This window comes from Erinaceus europaeus, chromosome 6 (genome assembly GCF_950295315.1).
Source record: "Erinaceus europaeus chromosome 6, mEriEur2.1, whole genome shotgun sequence".
NCBI lineage: Eukaryota > Metazoa > Chordata > Mammalia > Eulipotyphla > Erinaceidae > Erinaceus > Erinaceus europaeus.
In genome coordinates this window covers 26511816-26526899 of record NC_080167.1, presented here as the reverse complement: position 1 = coordinate 26526899, position 15084 = coordinate 26511816, and the positions used below count along the sequence as shown (strand labels likewise).

The 15084-nt window shown below is 42.3% G+C and overlaps 1 protein-coding gene across 3 annotated transcripts in view; it reads left to right on the top strand.

The window, feature by feature from the left end:
* Window positions 1-14517, top strand: part of EDARADD (EDAR associated via death domain) — an 82693-nt gene extending 68176 nt beyond the window's left edge. For 2 of the 3 annotated variants that reach the window (XM_016190306.2, XM_060191949.1), the window contains exon 6: window positions 12580-14517. In XM_016190306.2, the coding sequence (XP_016045792.1) occupies window positions 12580-12971 (392 nt within the window). In that variant the 3' untranslated portion in view covers window positions 12972-14517. Of the gene's footprint in view, window positions 1-727; window positions 751-12579 lie in introns of all 3 variants that reach the window. The other variant, XM_060191950.1, reaches the window with a different exon arrangement.
* The last annotated feature ends 567 nt before the right edge of the window (window positions 14518-15084 follow it).

The window sequence follows — 15084 nt, the reverse complement described above, 5'->3', positions numbered from 1 at the left end:
GGGAAGTCAGGTTGGCATCATGGAAGCACCTAGAACCTGGTGGCTGAAAAAGAGTTAAGATATAAAGTAGAGCAAAGAGAAATTGAGACGGGAGGGAGAGGTAGGAGAAGAAATTGAGAAGAGAGGGAAAGAGACAGAGACACCTGCAGCCCTACTTCACCATTTGTGAAGCTTTCCCCCTGCAGATGGGGACCAGGGGCTGGAACCTGGGTTCTTGCGCACTGTAATGTGTGTGCTTAACCAGGTGTGTCACCACCTGGCCCCATAGATTTTTTTACTGGCATATGAGTACACTTCTATTATGTACAAGGACCCCATAATTCTCTTCCTCCCCTCCCTCCCTCACCTTCTCCAGAGTCATTTGCTTTGATGCAATACACCATGCCCAGTTCATGTTTCATGTTGTGTTATGTCTCTATTTATTAAGTTTCATTTATAAGTGAGATCATCTGGTATTTGTTCTTCTCATTTTGGATTATCTCAACCTGACATAATGACCTGACCATGTCTTCTGGTCCCATCCAAGATGATGAAAAGGAGACTTACTCCATCATTTTTAACAGCTTAGTAGTATTCCGCCATGTATATACACCACAATTTCTTAGCCGTTCATTTGTCATTGGCTTGATTGCAGGTTTTATTTTATTACAGACTGTGCTGCTGTAAACATAGGTATACAGAGGTCTCTTCTGATAGGTGCTTCTGTTTCCTTTGTATAAACCCCCAGGAAAGAAATTGCTGGGTCATAAGGTAGGACCATTTCCATTGATCTGAGAAATCTCCAAGTCCATTGATTTTAAATATTGTGAAAAGTCAAGCTCTAGGAAATTGGAGCCCTGGAATTTGATGAGTCTTATCTGATGCAGATCCAGAGTTGGGAGGAGTCATAATTGTGCTTATAAAGGACACAGTGCAGTGGCTACTTATACATCAGGCACTTCATAAATGGTAGCTACTGTGATGATAACAGACTGACAATCTGGCCATGATAATTTCTTCCTTAGCCTAATAAACTTGTATTTAAATTAGATCCACAAAGAGCACTTCTGCTGGGGTTTGGGCTTTAAAAGAAGAAAGTGTCATAAAGGAGAGTTGATAGAACACCCAGTTGAGCACTTGCGTCACTATGCGCAGTGATCTGGGTTTAAGCCCTTGGTCCCCACCTGCAGGTGGGAAGTTTCAGAAAAGATGGAACATGCTCACGCTCTCTCTCCTCCATCCCCTCTCAATTGCTCTCTTCCTATCAAATAAAAATGTTTGAAAAAGGAATTACTGGCTCCTGGGAATGATGGGTTTGTCTGTCATGTAGGTAATGAGTACCAACAATAGCCCTGGTGGCAATGAAGGGAAGGGAAGGGAAGGGAAGGGAAGGGAAGGGAAGGGAAGGGAAGGGAAGGGAAGGGAAGGGAAGGGAAGGGAAGGGAAGGGAAGAAGAGGGGAGAGGAGGGGTGGGGAGGGGAATAGAGGAGAGGGAAGGGGAGGAAAGGAAAGGGAAGGGAAGGGAAGGGCAGGGCAGGGCAGGGAAGGGAAAGCAAGGCAAGAGGAGGCAGCACATCTGGTTAAGTGTACATATTACCATTCATAAGGCCCCAGGTTCAAACCACCTGATGTTTCATGAGTGGTGAAGAAGGACTGCAAGTGCCTCTCTGTCTTTCCCTCTCTATCTCCCACTCAATTTCTCTCTGTTCTATCAAATAAAATAAAGTTAAAAATATATATTTAAAAACTTTTTTAAAACCTTTAAAAATAAAGAAAAAAAATCATCATAACTTAATGGTACATTCCATTCTTGTTTTGCATAAGACCCAAGTTATTGGAGAGTCTAACTGAATTTTCATACATTAATAGCCTCTTCTTTTCATTAACTATCTTCCTCCCCAAATCTAGAATCAGTCCATATCTTTGTATGAAAAAAAAAAAGCTATGTTGCACTGTTGCCTACCAATATCTGTATATTATCAGCAGACAAACTGCTCTTTTCTTTACTGTTAATTCTCTCTCTACAGGTTCTAAAATCCACCCAACAATAACAAATCTACTGTGTTCCCTTCAGAGAAAACACGGTTCTCACTCATTCATTTAGCAATCTTTTTTAATATTATTTTGAATTTCTACTGCACAGAATTTGCCATTTTAAAGCTGTCGAGGGAGTCAGGCGGTAGCGCAGCGGGTTAAGCGCAGGTGGCGCTAAGCACAAGGACCAGCGGAAGGATCCCGGTTCGAGCCCCCGGCTCCCCACCTGCAGGGGAGTCACTTCACAGGCGGTGAAGCAGGTCTGCAGGTGTCTGTCTTTCTCTCCCCCTCTCTGTCTTCCCCTCCTCTCTCCATTTCTCTCTGTCCTATCCAACAACGATGACATCAATAATAACTACAAAAACAGAACAACAAGGGCAACAAAAGGAATAAATAAATTAATTTTAAAAAATAAATTACTTAAAAAAAAAGCTGTCGAATAACAGCATCTTCCCTTGTCCCCCCCCCATTTCTGATAAGACCCGCTCCAATCCTAAATCTCTCTCTCCCCACAACTGCTTCTTCCCTAAGGCAACACTAGCCTCTCCTTTTATGTGCACAATTACATGATTCCTCTGCTTAAGTCCCCCCAGAGAGCTAATTACAGTTTATGATTCGAAAAGGCAGCTTTAAAATTCACTAGCGTTGGCATTTGGCACAGATTGCAACTCAGTAAACGGTTTCTCATTTGTGTCGCAGAAAATGCAAAAGGGAAGCATCACCAGATTTTTGGCATGTCGTTTATTTTAAAACAAACTGATAAATAGTCAGTGTAATTGTTCCAAGAAATAAAAGCTTCGCATACTTTTGAAGGCTTAAGAGAACTTTGCAGACACGTTACAGATGGTTTTGTTCTTCACACTGCTGGAGAAAAAGCATTATCAACATTGCATCTTACAAAGGTGGTATTAAAGAGTACCTCTGACCCCAGTGCATTTGTTGATTTTTTTTTTTTTGAAACACATTTTATTGGAGTCAGACAGCAGTGTGCCTGGTTGAGCATGCAAGTTGCCGTGTTCAAAAGCCCAGGTTCAAGCCCTCAGGCTCCACCCACAGTGGGGGAAACTTTACAAGCAGTGAATCAGGGCTTCAGGTCTCTCTCTCTCTCTCTCTCTCCCTATCTATCTTCCCCTTCCCTCTCAATTTCTATCAAAAAGAGGAAATGGGGAAGGGGAAAATGGCCACTGAAAGAGGTGGATAGTCCTGATGCCAATAAAAACTTAAAAAATAGTGCCAGGCAGTGGCATATAGTACCATGCGTGAGGACCCAGGTTCAAGTCCCCAGCCCCCATCTGCTGGGAATGGAGGAGCTTCACAAGCAATGAAACAGAGCTGCAAGTCTCTCCCTCTCCCTCTCCCTCTCCCTCTCTCTCTCTCTCTCTCTCTCTCTCATTATCTTTGTTTATTTCTTGGATGGAGACAGTCAGGAGTAGAGAGGAGAGGGGGTGATAGAGAGGGAAAGAGACAGAGAGACACTTGCAACCCTGCTTCACTACTTGTAAAGCTTTCCCGGTGCAGGTGGGAACTGGGGGCTTGAACCTGGGTTCTTGTGCACCATAACATGTGCACTCAACCAGTTACTCCACCGCCTGGCCCCTTAGGTGTCTCTATTTTTTTCTCCCCCTCTATCTCCTCCTCCCCGCGATTTCTTTCTGCCTTATCAAAAAGAAGAAAAAATGGGGCAATGACCCGCGCAAGAATCCCGGTTCAAGCCCCTGGCTTCCCCACCCGGGGGGGGGGGGGGGGGGGGGGGGGTGTCACTTCACAAGCAGTGGAGCAGGTCTGCAGGAGTCGGTCTGTCTCTCTCCTTCTCTATCTTCCCTTCCCCTCTCAATTTCTCTCTGTCTTGTCTAAAAAAATAAAATAAAATAAAATCAGGGAGTCGGGCAGTAGAGCTGCGGGTTAAGCGCACGTGGTGAGCGAAACACAAGGACCAGGTTAAGGATCCCGGTTCGAGCCCCCAGCTCCTCAGCTACAGGGAGGTCGCTTCACAGGCGGTGAAGCAGGTCTGAGGTGTCTATTTCTATCTCTCCCTCTCTGTCTTCCCCTCCTCTCTCCATTTCTCTGTGTCCTATCCAACAACAACGACATCAGTAAGAACAACAATTGAAACTACAACAACAATAAAAAAAAACGACAACAAAGGGGAAAATAAATAAACATTTAAAAAAATTTAAAAATGGCCGCAAGAGCAGTGGATTTGTAGTGCAGGTATAGAGCCCCAATGATAATCCTGAAGGCGAAAAAAAAAAAGGAAAAAAAGGGGGGGAGATGGCCATTGGGAGCCATGGGGGCACCAAACCCCAGCAATAACCCCGGTGGTAATAGAACAATAATAATATCGGGAGCCTGGCGATAGCGTAGCAGGTTAAGTGCACGTGGTGCAAAGCGCAAGGACCCGCGTAAGAATCCCGGTTCAAGTCCCCGGCTCCCCACCTGCAGGGGAGTCACTTCACAAGCGGTGAAGCAGGTCTGCAGGTGTCTGTCTTTCTCTCCCCTTCTCTGTCCTCCCCTCCTCTCTCCATTTCTCTCTGTCCTGTCCAACAACAACGACATCAATAACAACAAGAAAACAACAAGGGCAACAAAAGGAAATAAATAAATAAATTTTAAAATAAATCTTTAAAAGAGAACAATAATATCAATAATAATGAATAAATAGAATTGTAAAAATAGAACAAATATAAATATAATTTTATTGTTATGCCCTTGATTAACAATATGACAAAAGTTGAGGAATACAACTTCTTGCATCCATATACGTATCAACATTGCAGCCACCACCAGACTCCAATGCCATGACTTCTTCAACCCTTTTCCTTCCTCCCACACATTTCCCCTGCCCCCCTGGTAGCCACTGACTTTTTCACTTAGCCAAGAGTTCTGTTTGTGGGCAGCAGTGCATTTAATCCCCAGTTGTTAAAGCACTGAGTATCATTTGGCATATCCAAACTGATATTAGGTTTATGAAATCTGCCTTCTTTCTTTCTTTTTTTTTAAAAGATTTTATTTACTTATTAATGAGAGAGATAGGAGGAGAGAAAGACTGAACCAGACATCACTCTGGTACATGTGCTGCTGGGGATCAAACTCTGGACCTTATGCTTGAGAGTCCAATGCTTTATCCATTGCACCACCTCCCAGATCACTGGGGTCTGCCTTCTTTGTGCCTTTCTGCTAGATTGCTAAGTGTATTAGGTCTAAATCTAACTGGTTAGAGAATGTATGATATCTTCTTTAGGTCATTCTACTAGTATCGCAGTCTTATTAGATCTTAGTCTAATCACGGAGGGCTATTAAGCATTTTTACTTTGAGTTATACAGTTGTCCCTTGCTATGGATACATGTATACGTGTACACAGTATTCTAAGCCCTACTATCTATAACTTTTGACAGGCTTCTTTTTTATTATTGTTTTTTTATTTTATTTATAAAAAGGAAACACTGACAAAACCATAGGATAAGAGAGGTACAACTCCTCACAATTCCCACCATCAGAACTCTGCATCCCATCCCCTCCTTTGATAGCTTTCCTATTCTTTAACCCTCTGGGAGTATGGACCCAAGGTCAATGTAGGATGCAGAAGGTGGAAGGTCTGACTTCTGTAACTGCTTCCCTGCTGAACATGGGCATTGACAGGTCAATCCATACTCCCAGCCTGACAGGCTTCTTATAACTAAAACTTGGTGCTGAAGTAAGCAACCCCACTAAACTCTGTTTAGAGTGGAAATTGGTATAGTCTTTTATTTCTGTAAAGTAATTTTGGTCGCATGAATTGATAGTTGTAGAATGTTCAGACCTCCTAGTGTAATTATCTTATTCCTGGTGAGATGGGGGAGGGCAGGTTGTTGTTCACCTGGTTGAGTGCACATGTTACAATGCACAGGGACCCAGGTTCAAGCTCCCAGTCTCCACCTGCAGGGAAAAAACTTTGTGAGTGGTAAAGCAGCGTTGTAGGTGTCTCTCTGTCTTGTTTCCTCTCTATCTCCCCTTTCCCTTTTGATTTTTTACTATCTCTACTCAATAAATAAATAAAGATTTTAAAAGGACAGAGAGAAGGGGGGAGGGAGAGAGAGAGAGAGAGAAAGTGCTGGGCTGAGCAAACAGCTTAATAGCAAAAGACTTTCTTTTTTTTTTTTTTTTTAATTTTTTATTTAAGAAAGGATTAGTGAACAAAGGCATAAGGTAGGAGGGGTACAACTCCACACAATTCCCACCACCCAATCCCCATAACCCACCCTCTCCCATGATAGCCTTCCCATTCTCTAGCCCTCTGGGAGCATGGACCCAGGGTCGTTGAGGGTTGCAGAAGGTAGAGGGTCTGGCTTCTGTAATTGCTTCCCCGCTGAACATGGGCGTTGACTGGTCGGTCCATACTCCCAGTCTGCCTCTCTCTTTCCCTAGTAAGGTGTGTCTCTGGGGAATCTGAGCTCCAGGACACATTGGTGGGGTCTTCAATCCAGGGAAGCCTAGCCAGCATCCTGGTGGCATCTGGAACCTGGTGATTGAAAAGAGAGTTAACATACAAAGCCAAACAATTTGTTGAGCAATCATGGATCCCAAGTTTGGAATAGTGGAGAGGAAGTGTTAGGGAGGTACTCACTGCAAACTCCAGTGTAATCCTGCTTTCAGGTATATATTTTGCAGTAGTTTATGGATACGTGTGAACATAAGCTCTCTCTCACAGAAACTGTTGTATGTCTAGGTTATGGGACTTTGTTAGAAAGTGAACTACCTGAGATGAAATTAGAGTGTACTATAAAAGGAAAGGTCTCACCCAAGTAATGAAGCTGAAGGGTTGTCATTCCACACGTGAAGTCTCTGGATACATTCTGAGGTGAAGCATGTTGAGATGGCAATCGTTGCTTTGGTTAGGTTGTGATCGGCGGATGCAATATTATTTGGTATGGATTGGGAGATGCATACGGGAAAGTGAGCCCTATCCAAGGGTGCCAGGACTGGGGGAAGTAGGGGCTCTATAGTGAAGATGTGAGGTTCCTGCTGTCTTAGGGTTCAAAAAGACAATCAATAGTTAATATTATCATCACATTATTTGTTAATTGGGTTAACTTTGAAAAGTCCCTTTGTTATGGTTTGCTGTACAGTACCCAGTATCTTGTATATAGCTGTGCTATTGGAAGCTTCTAATCTACTTGGTCTAGGCTTTTGAGAGAGTCCGCATATCAAATACGTAGCCTATCTATTAAAAAGATTCAGTTTGTCTTTTGAGAACCTTTGAGACATACAATTGATTTCCCCCTCTCATATTAATTAACTACTGATTTATATGTCTACATTTTGCTAGGAGTGTACATAAACACCATTCCCATCACCAAAGGACCGTGACCCATCCCTCCCGCCCACTCCCACCCCCCACTGGCCCAGGAAGCTACATGTCTACCCCTCACCACTGGGTTTTTACTTTGGTGCCCTACTTACAATTTGATCAGGTCCTGCTTTTAGTTTCCCAGCAAAAGACTTTCGTGCCTAAGGCTCAGAAGTCTCAGATTCAGTCCCTAGTACCACCATAAGCCAGAGCTAAACAGGACTTTGGTCTCTCTGATTTTCTCTTTGTATCTCTCTTTCATTAGAAATACATAATAGTGGTCTGGGAGGTGGCACAGTAGATGAAGCGTTGGACTCTCAAGCATGAGGTCCTGAGTTCAATCCCCGGCAGCACATGTACCAGAGTGATGTCTGTTCCTCTCTCTCTCTCCTTCTATCTTCATGAATAAATAAATAAAATAAAAAAGAAATAGATAATAAATAAAATAGTTATTTAAAGTATTGCCAGAGAATACCTGCATAGGTTCGCATTGAATCACTACTTAAAGTCACAATAATTGGGGAAAACTAATGTTCAACACTTTATACAAAAATCCATAATCACATATCACTTCTAAATGTTCAATACTAAGGTTACCTTAGTTTTTCCTTTTACATTTTTTCAAATGCATCTTTTTTTATTAAAGGAATACAGTATTTCAGTTTGTCTGGAATTACAGGTCATGTTTAAGAAAATTGTGGGGCCTGAGAGATGGTTCAGCAGACAGAACTCCTGTCTTCCACACTTAAGACACTGGGTTCAAATCCTGGCAACACACGAGAGAAACAAAGATGAAACGAGCTAGTATTCCATGAATGGTGGACCAGTGCATTGTTCTCTCTCCCTCTCCCTCTCCCTCTCCCTCTCCCTCTCCCTCCCCCTCCCCCTTCCCCCCCCTCCTTCCCCCTCCCTCCCTCCTTCATAAAAATATCAAATAGACTTTGGGCTGGGAAGGCAACCCAATGATAGACCATGTGTCTGAGGTTTGTTCCCAAGTACTGAATAATAATAATAAGGAAGAGGAGGAGGCAATGGAGAAAAAGAAATAAAGTCCTAGGACCAGAGAGTCCTAAAACTGGAATAGCAGCATGGAAAGTTCCCAAAGAGAGCCATACAAGTTTGAAACCATCTGTGAGGAAACCAGGGAACTATAAATGTGAACAGTTGACTCAGGATGTTTTTGGGTGCCCAGAGAGAGAAATCTAAGTACTGTTTTAGGTTCACTGAGTTGGAGGTGTCATCCAGACATCAAAGAATTGCCACAGAATACCTGCATAGGTTCACATCGAATCACTACTTAGTCACAAAAATTTGGGAAAACTAATGTTCAACACTTTATACAAAAATCCATAATCACATATCATTTCTAAATGTTCAACACTTCCTAGCAGTCAGTTCTAGGAGGGCAGGCTCTGCTTACCATTCATTTATTCACTCATGAGCCCATGCACTAATGTAATAAGCCTTGGTTAAGAATTCACTCTATGTGTCAGGATGGCCAAGTGGGCTAAGAATTCACTCAGTGCTGTACAAGAAGTGGCAAAAAGAAAGGGTGGGAGAACCTGGTACTAGCTGTCAAGAGACAAGATGAACAAAAAGAAGAAAATGTGAGAGAGAAAGCTTAGGGCTAAGAACAGAACTAGAGCACTTCCTCATAACTCCCAGACGACTAGGATGTGAGCACATTCGATTTACAAGGAAGACTTGAGGATGAGACATGGAATAAGTCTAGGGTTGTGGGACTTGGCTGTCAGAGGAACCAGCAGGGAGGATTCGGTCTGCAGTGCAATACAGTGCCCAAGGGGCAAATGAATCAGGCTTGGTTTCATGCTATACCTCAGGGGAGCTGGTAGGATAAGGGCATTTAGCACCAGTAGGGCATCCAGGTGATTCTCATTTTTATAGGGCTCTGTTTCTCTGCTCTAGAGTTTTTCTGCCTAATTAGAAGTAGACTCTGGCCAGCAGTTGGGGTTCAGGGAATTGGATCTAGTTCCCACAAGATTTAGTGGGAACTAAGGACTGGCTCACTAAGGTGCTGCTTGGAGTCAAGGAAGGGGAAGATAAAGATGTTTGTGAGGCATTGAAGGGAACCTATTTTTAGTTCTCCTTCTAGAAATGTAATAGTAAGAAACAGTGGCTTAGGCAAGTTATAAAATTCAGTAAGAAGGAGGAAGAAAGAAGAAATATAACTGAAACACCAGAAAAGGCATGAAGGTTCTTGGCATGAAGAGGAGGATAGGTGTGGATTCTTTTCCTTTTTTACCATAAAGGGTAAGAAATGACAGTCAGGAAGTCGGGCGGTAGTGCAGCGGGTTAAGCGTAGGTGGCGCTAAGTGAAAGGACTGGCATAAGGATCCTGGTTCAAGCTCTCCTGCAGGTAGGGAGCCACTTCACAAGCGGTGAAGCAGGTCTGCAGGTGTCTGTCTTTCTCTCCCCCATTCTGTCTTCCCTTCCTCTCTCCATTTCTCTCTGTCCTATCCAACAACAACAACAACATCAATAATAACTACAACAATAAAACAACAAGGTCAACAAAAAGGAAATAAAGAAAAAAGGAAAAAAAATCCAAAAAAAGAAAGAAAGAAAGAAATGACAGTCAGTAGAAGGCAAGGGTGACAGCATAAAGATTATGCAAAAAGGCTTTCATGCCCGAGGCTCCAAGGTCCCTGGTTCAATCCCCAGTACCATAAGCCAGAACTAAGCAGTGCTCTGGGAAAAAAAAAAAAAAAAAAGTCAGTAGAGCTGGCAACCCGGAGATGAGAGGAAAGAAAGGAAAATTTTGATTAAAAAAATAATGGAGAAGGCATGTAGAGGCTGGCTTAAAGACAATGAAGCTTGGCAAAGAGGGATACCCCACTGATATGTCTTCTTTGTACTAAAGTGGACAGACAACACTATATATGAATATATTAATACATTGTTTTAATACACAACTATAAAACACACTAGAAAAAAATTGGAAAATAGGGGGCTGGGCAGTGGCGCACCAGGGTAAGCGCACACAGTACAAAGTGCAAGGAGTTGTGCAAGGATCCCGGTTTGAGCCCCCGGCTCCCCACCTACAGGAGGGTCGCTTCACAAGCGGTGAAGCAGGTCTGCAGGTGTCTATCTTTCTCTCCCTCTCTCTGTCTACCCTCCTGATTCAATGTCTCTCTGTTCTATCCAATAAAAAGATTAATTAATTAATTAATTAATTAAAGGGGCCACCAGAAGCGGTGGACTTGTAGTGCCAGCAAGAAGCCCCAGCAACTGGAGGCAAAAAGAAAGAAAGAGAGAGAGAGACAGACAGAGAGAGAGAGAGGAAAGATTGGAAAATAGAAACAAAATCCCACTGTATTGAAACCATCGTTACCATTATCTTCTTTGTACGCACCCTTCCATAGTGGTTATAGCATAGAGAATTCACACACCTTTAATCAAAATACATACTTTCCTTATATCTTGCATTTTACTTTTTTTAAAAGAAGTCACTTTGTAATATATATATATATATATATATATATATATATATATATATATTTAAATTTATTGTCTAGGCACAGAGAGAAATTGGGAAGGAAAGGGTAGCTAGCAAGGGAGAGAAAAAGAGAGAGACCTGCAGCACTACTTCATAGCTTGTGACGTTTCCCTCCTGCATGTGGGAAAGATAGACACCTGTTTCACTACTAGTGAAGTGACCTCCCCTTCAGGTGGGGAGCTGGGGACTCAAACTGGGATCCTTGCACAGATCCTTACATGGATCCTTGCACTTCATACTATGTGCATTTAACCTGGTGCACCACTGCTGGCTCCCAAATGACTGTAATTTTAAAGACATAAATTTGTTGGCATGGGGCCAGGTGGTGGCGCACCTGGTTGAGCGTACATGTTATAATGCACAAGGACTTGGGTTCGAGCCCCCAGTCTCCACCTGCAGGGGGTAGGCTTTACAAGTGGTGAAGCAGGGATGTTAGTATCTCTCTTTCTGTCTCCTGCTCTATCTCCCCCCTACCCTCTGATTTCTGACTGTCTCTATCCAATAAATAAAGATTTTTTAAAAAATTTGCTGGCATAACCAATGATCACTTACATTCAAATATGTGTATGGAGTGGATATTCCAGTGTTTGCATTTAAAAAGGAGAGATAGACCTTTTAAAAGAATTGCACAGTCACTGACATCTCAACAAGCTGTGTTTTGAGCATTCAAAAAAGGACTTTCATGCTGACTTGCAACTTGTAGAGGGTAATGGCTGAGATGTGGGCAAATTGGAGCTGGTTTACTGTTGGGATGGTGGAGCCTGGCCCTGTGGACAGATAATCTCCTCCAAAGAGCCTTCATTCTCACACATGAAGCCAAGCAGTCTTGCAAATATACATTATAAGACACAGAGAATCTCTGAAAGAAAGGAAACCTGGCTTTATAAAATCTTAACTGCTGCTGCCAGCAAAGCAACTTATCCTTGAATACAAAGAACAAAACCCTATGTAAAAGTGGGCATCCTGGGGCTAGGCAAGAGTGTACCCCGCTGAGCACAGATAGTACCATATGTAAGGACACGGGTTCAAGCTCCAGTCCCCACCTGCAGGGTGGAAGCTTCATAAGCCGTGAAGCAATGTTTCTCTTTCTCTCAGCCTCTCTACCTCCCTCTCCCACTCTCAATTTCTCTCTGTCCTATCATAATAAAGAAAGGGGGCCAGGTGGTAGAGTGTATATGTCACCATGTGCAAAGACCTGAGTTCAAGCCCACAGTTCTCACCTGCAGGGGCAAGCTTCATGAACGGTGAATCAGTGCTGCATGTGTGTGTCTCTCTCTCTCCCTATCTCCCCCTTCCCATTCAATTTTTCTCTATCTCTGTTCTAAATAAATAAAGTTAAAAAAATAAAAATGAAAAAAAATGGCCACTGGAACAGTTGATTCATCACACAGACACCAAGCCCGAGCTATAACCTTGGTAGCAATAAAAAATAAAAAGCTGGGTTGGGCGGATAGCATAATGGTTATACAAACAGCCTTCTATGCCTGAGGTTCCAAGATCCCAGGTTCAATCCTTTGCACCACCCTACACAAAATAAGCCATGCTCTGGTGAAAATAAATAAATAAATAAATAAATAAAAATAAGTAAAAATAAAGTGTTGGCCTCCTGAAATATACCTCCATCAGATTCCTGTGTTGTACTTAACATGGCTTCGGTTAACAATTCAGCAGGAAAGCAAATAAATAAATAAATAAATGCTTAGACTGTGTTTGTTCCTGCAGAAACCAGAGAGGACAAGCTGCCTGATGCCTGTAAGGAAAACTGTAGCTGTTCCTCCTGCTCATTGCGGGGCCCCACCATCAGTGACTTGCTCAACGACCAGGATTTGTTAGACGTGATCAGGATAAAGCTGGATCCATGTCACCCAACGGTCAAAAACTGGCGGAATTTTGCCAGCAAGTGGGGCATGCCCTATGATGAATTGTGTTTCCTGGAGCAGAGGCCTCAGAGTCCCACGCTGGAGTTCTTGCTCCGGAATAGTCAGAGGACAGTGGGCCAGCTGGTGGAGCTCTGCAGGCACTACCACAGGGCTGACGTGGAGAAAGTCCTGCGTAGGTGGGTGGAGGAAGAGTGGCCCAAGAGGGCTTGTGGAGACCACCCCAGGAACTTCTAGACCTCTTCTTGTTGGTTTTGGACATAGAGACAATCCTGGGTGAAGGAGGAATGTGAATCTGTTCTTTTCTTTTCACTTACTTGCTTTTTTTTTTTTTTTAAGAGTTCAAGATAAAGACATGAACAGCAAACGTCCCCCTCCCAAAAAAAAAAAAAAGGATGGTTTTGAAGAGGGGTATGTTCTGTTTTGGTGGTGGATTCTTACTTAGTCTAGCACATCTGTTGAACTTCATATATTAGTCTGAACTTGGAAAAATCTTTTGTACGTTTGTATAAATAAAGACCAGGATTAAACCATAAAATCAGAAAGAGCTCACACCGTGATAAAATTTTAAAAAAAAACCTCTCCCTAAAATATTGCTGAAGATTGAAATAAGACCTGAGCTGCTGGCCTCGAATAATCATCATCCACAAGATCCTTCATGATCAAGATTACTCCTATGACTTAGGGGAAAAAAAAAAAAAGGAAAGCGATGTTACCCTGTTTGGTTGTTTACTTTGTAGCTAAGTACTTAAATGAGTTAATAAGATATTGGTATTGTTGTGATAGTACCCTTCAGAATGTATATGCCATGTTTTTTTATTCAAACACTTTTGTAATCTGTGCACTATCAATGATGTCACTTGCTCAAGTATCTTTGGAAGAAATGCCAAAAGTGGTGGTTATTGGAGGGACAGAGTCAAGAATTAATTAGTAAGAGATCAAGGACTGTGAGGGGGGCATTTGACAGAGAGGACTCAAAATGGTCTTTGGTTACCCATGACTTATTAGAAATGAAAATGCTGACTTTCACATTTCTCACATGAGACTAAAGTGTCTTATCTCCCAAGATGAAATTCAATTAAGGAAAAAAAAAAGTGAAAATCACCTGGCCCACTGGAACAATCCAGCTTCCTCTAGCACCTGCTACCCCAGTTTAATAGGGCCCAGTGACACTATACAGGAATGTAATGAGGAAGGGCAATTTTTAAATAGTGATGCTTGAAGGGGGAGAGGGGAAGGGTTTATTGCCACCTGGGTTATCTCTGGGGCCCGATAACTACTCGGAAAACCCTCTATTTTTCCTTCCTTTTATTTGATAGAACAGAGAGAAATTGTGAAGGAAGAGAGAAAGAGAAACACCTGTAGCACTGCTTCACCAACTCAGGAAACTTCCCCACTGCAGGTGGGTAGTGAAGGCTTGAACCTGGGTTCTTGTGCATGTGGTAACATGTGCACTCAACTGGGTATGCCCCTACCTGGCCCCATTAAAATGTAAGGGTTTTAGATCAAATAAAAAATTAGGTCCTTTTTGATTGCTTAGGGAGAGGAGGAGGATGGGAGGCAGGGAAAGTTTATTATCAGGAAGATCAAATTTTCTATTTTTTTTTAAGCCTCCCATTTGTTTGACAATTTCACATCAGGTAAAACTGCTGTCTGGTAATTTCATGTCAAGTAAGAATACTATTTGGTTTTGGCTATGGGTTTAGAAAATTATGGGGGACTGCATTCAGTTTGGAAGTATTTTGTACAAGGACCTGATTAAAATATGCAAAAAATGATGAATTACACTGATTAGAGTAAAAGGAAGGTTTGATTAACAAAGAGGAAAATTATATTCTCAGCCACCACTATTTTTCCTGCTAGCAGTGTTTTGTTTTTTTTTCCTGAGGGGTTGCTAATATAGAAAGCCAGCTTCACCATCAAATTGTTAGCTCTCAGCTAGCAGCAATCTGCTCTAGAAATTTACTCATCACTCTGATTCAGTGTTAATTATGCACAGCTCACCTTATCTTGCCAAATTTAACAGATAACTGTCAGGTTTATTACAGAGTGTCAAATAACCACCTGTAATAAAATGCAGAGATTAAAAAAAAGAGAGAGAGTATTTTGTAGTCTGATGGCATGACTAAATATTGTCAGCCGTATTCCAGGTACCATACAGAAGTTGTGGAGCTTCTAATCTTCTAAGAATCTAGTCTTCGAGTCTTCTCTCTCTCCCACCTCCCTCTTACATGTTAGCCTGTCATTTACTATGGTGGGAAATACAGGCAAGCTTTTGCAATTCATTATGGACACTTTAGGAAAATGGAACTAAAAGTATTGTGATTCTTCAGTGTGGTGTGGTACCATG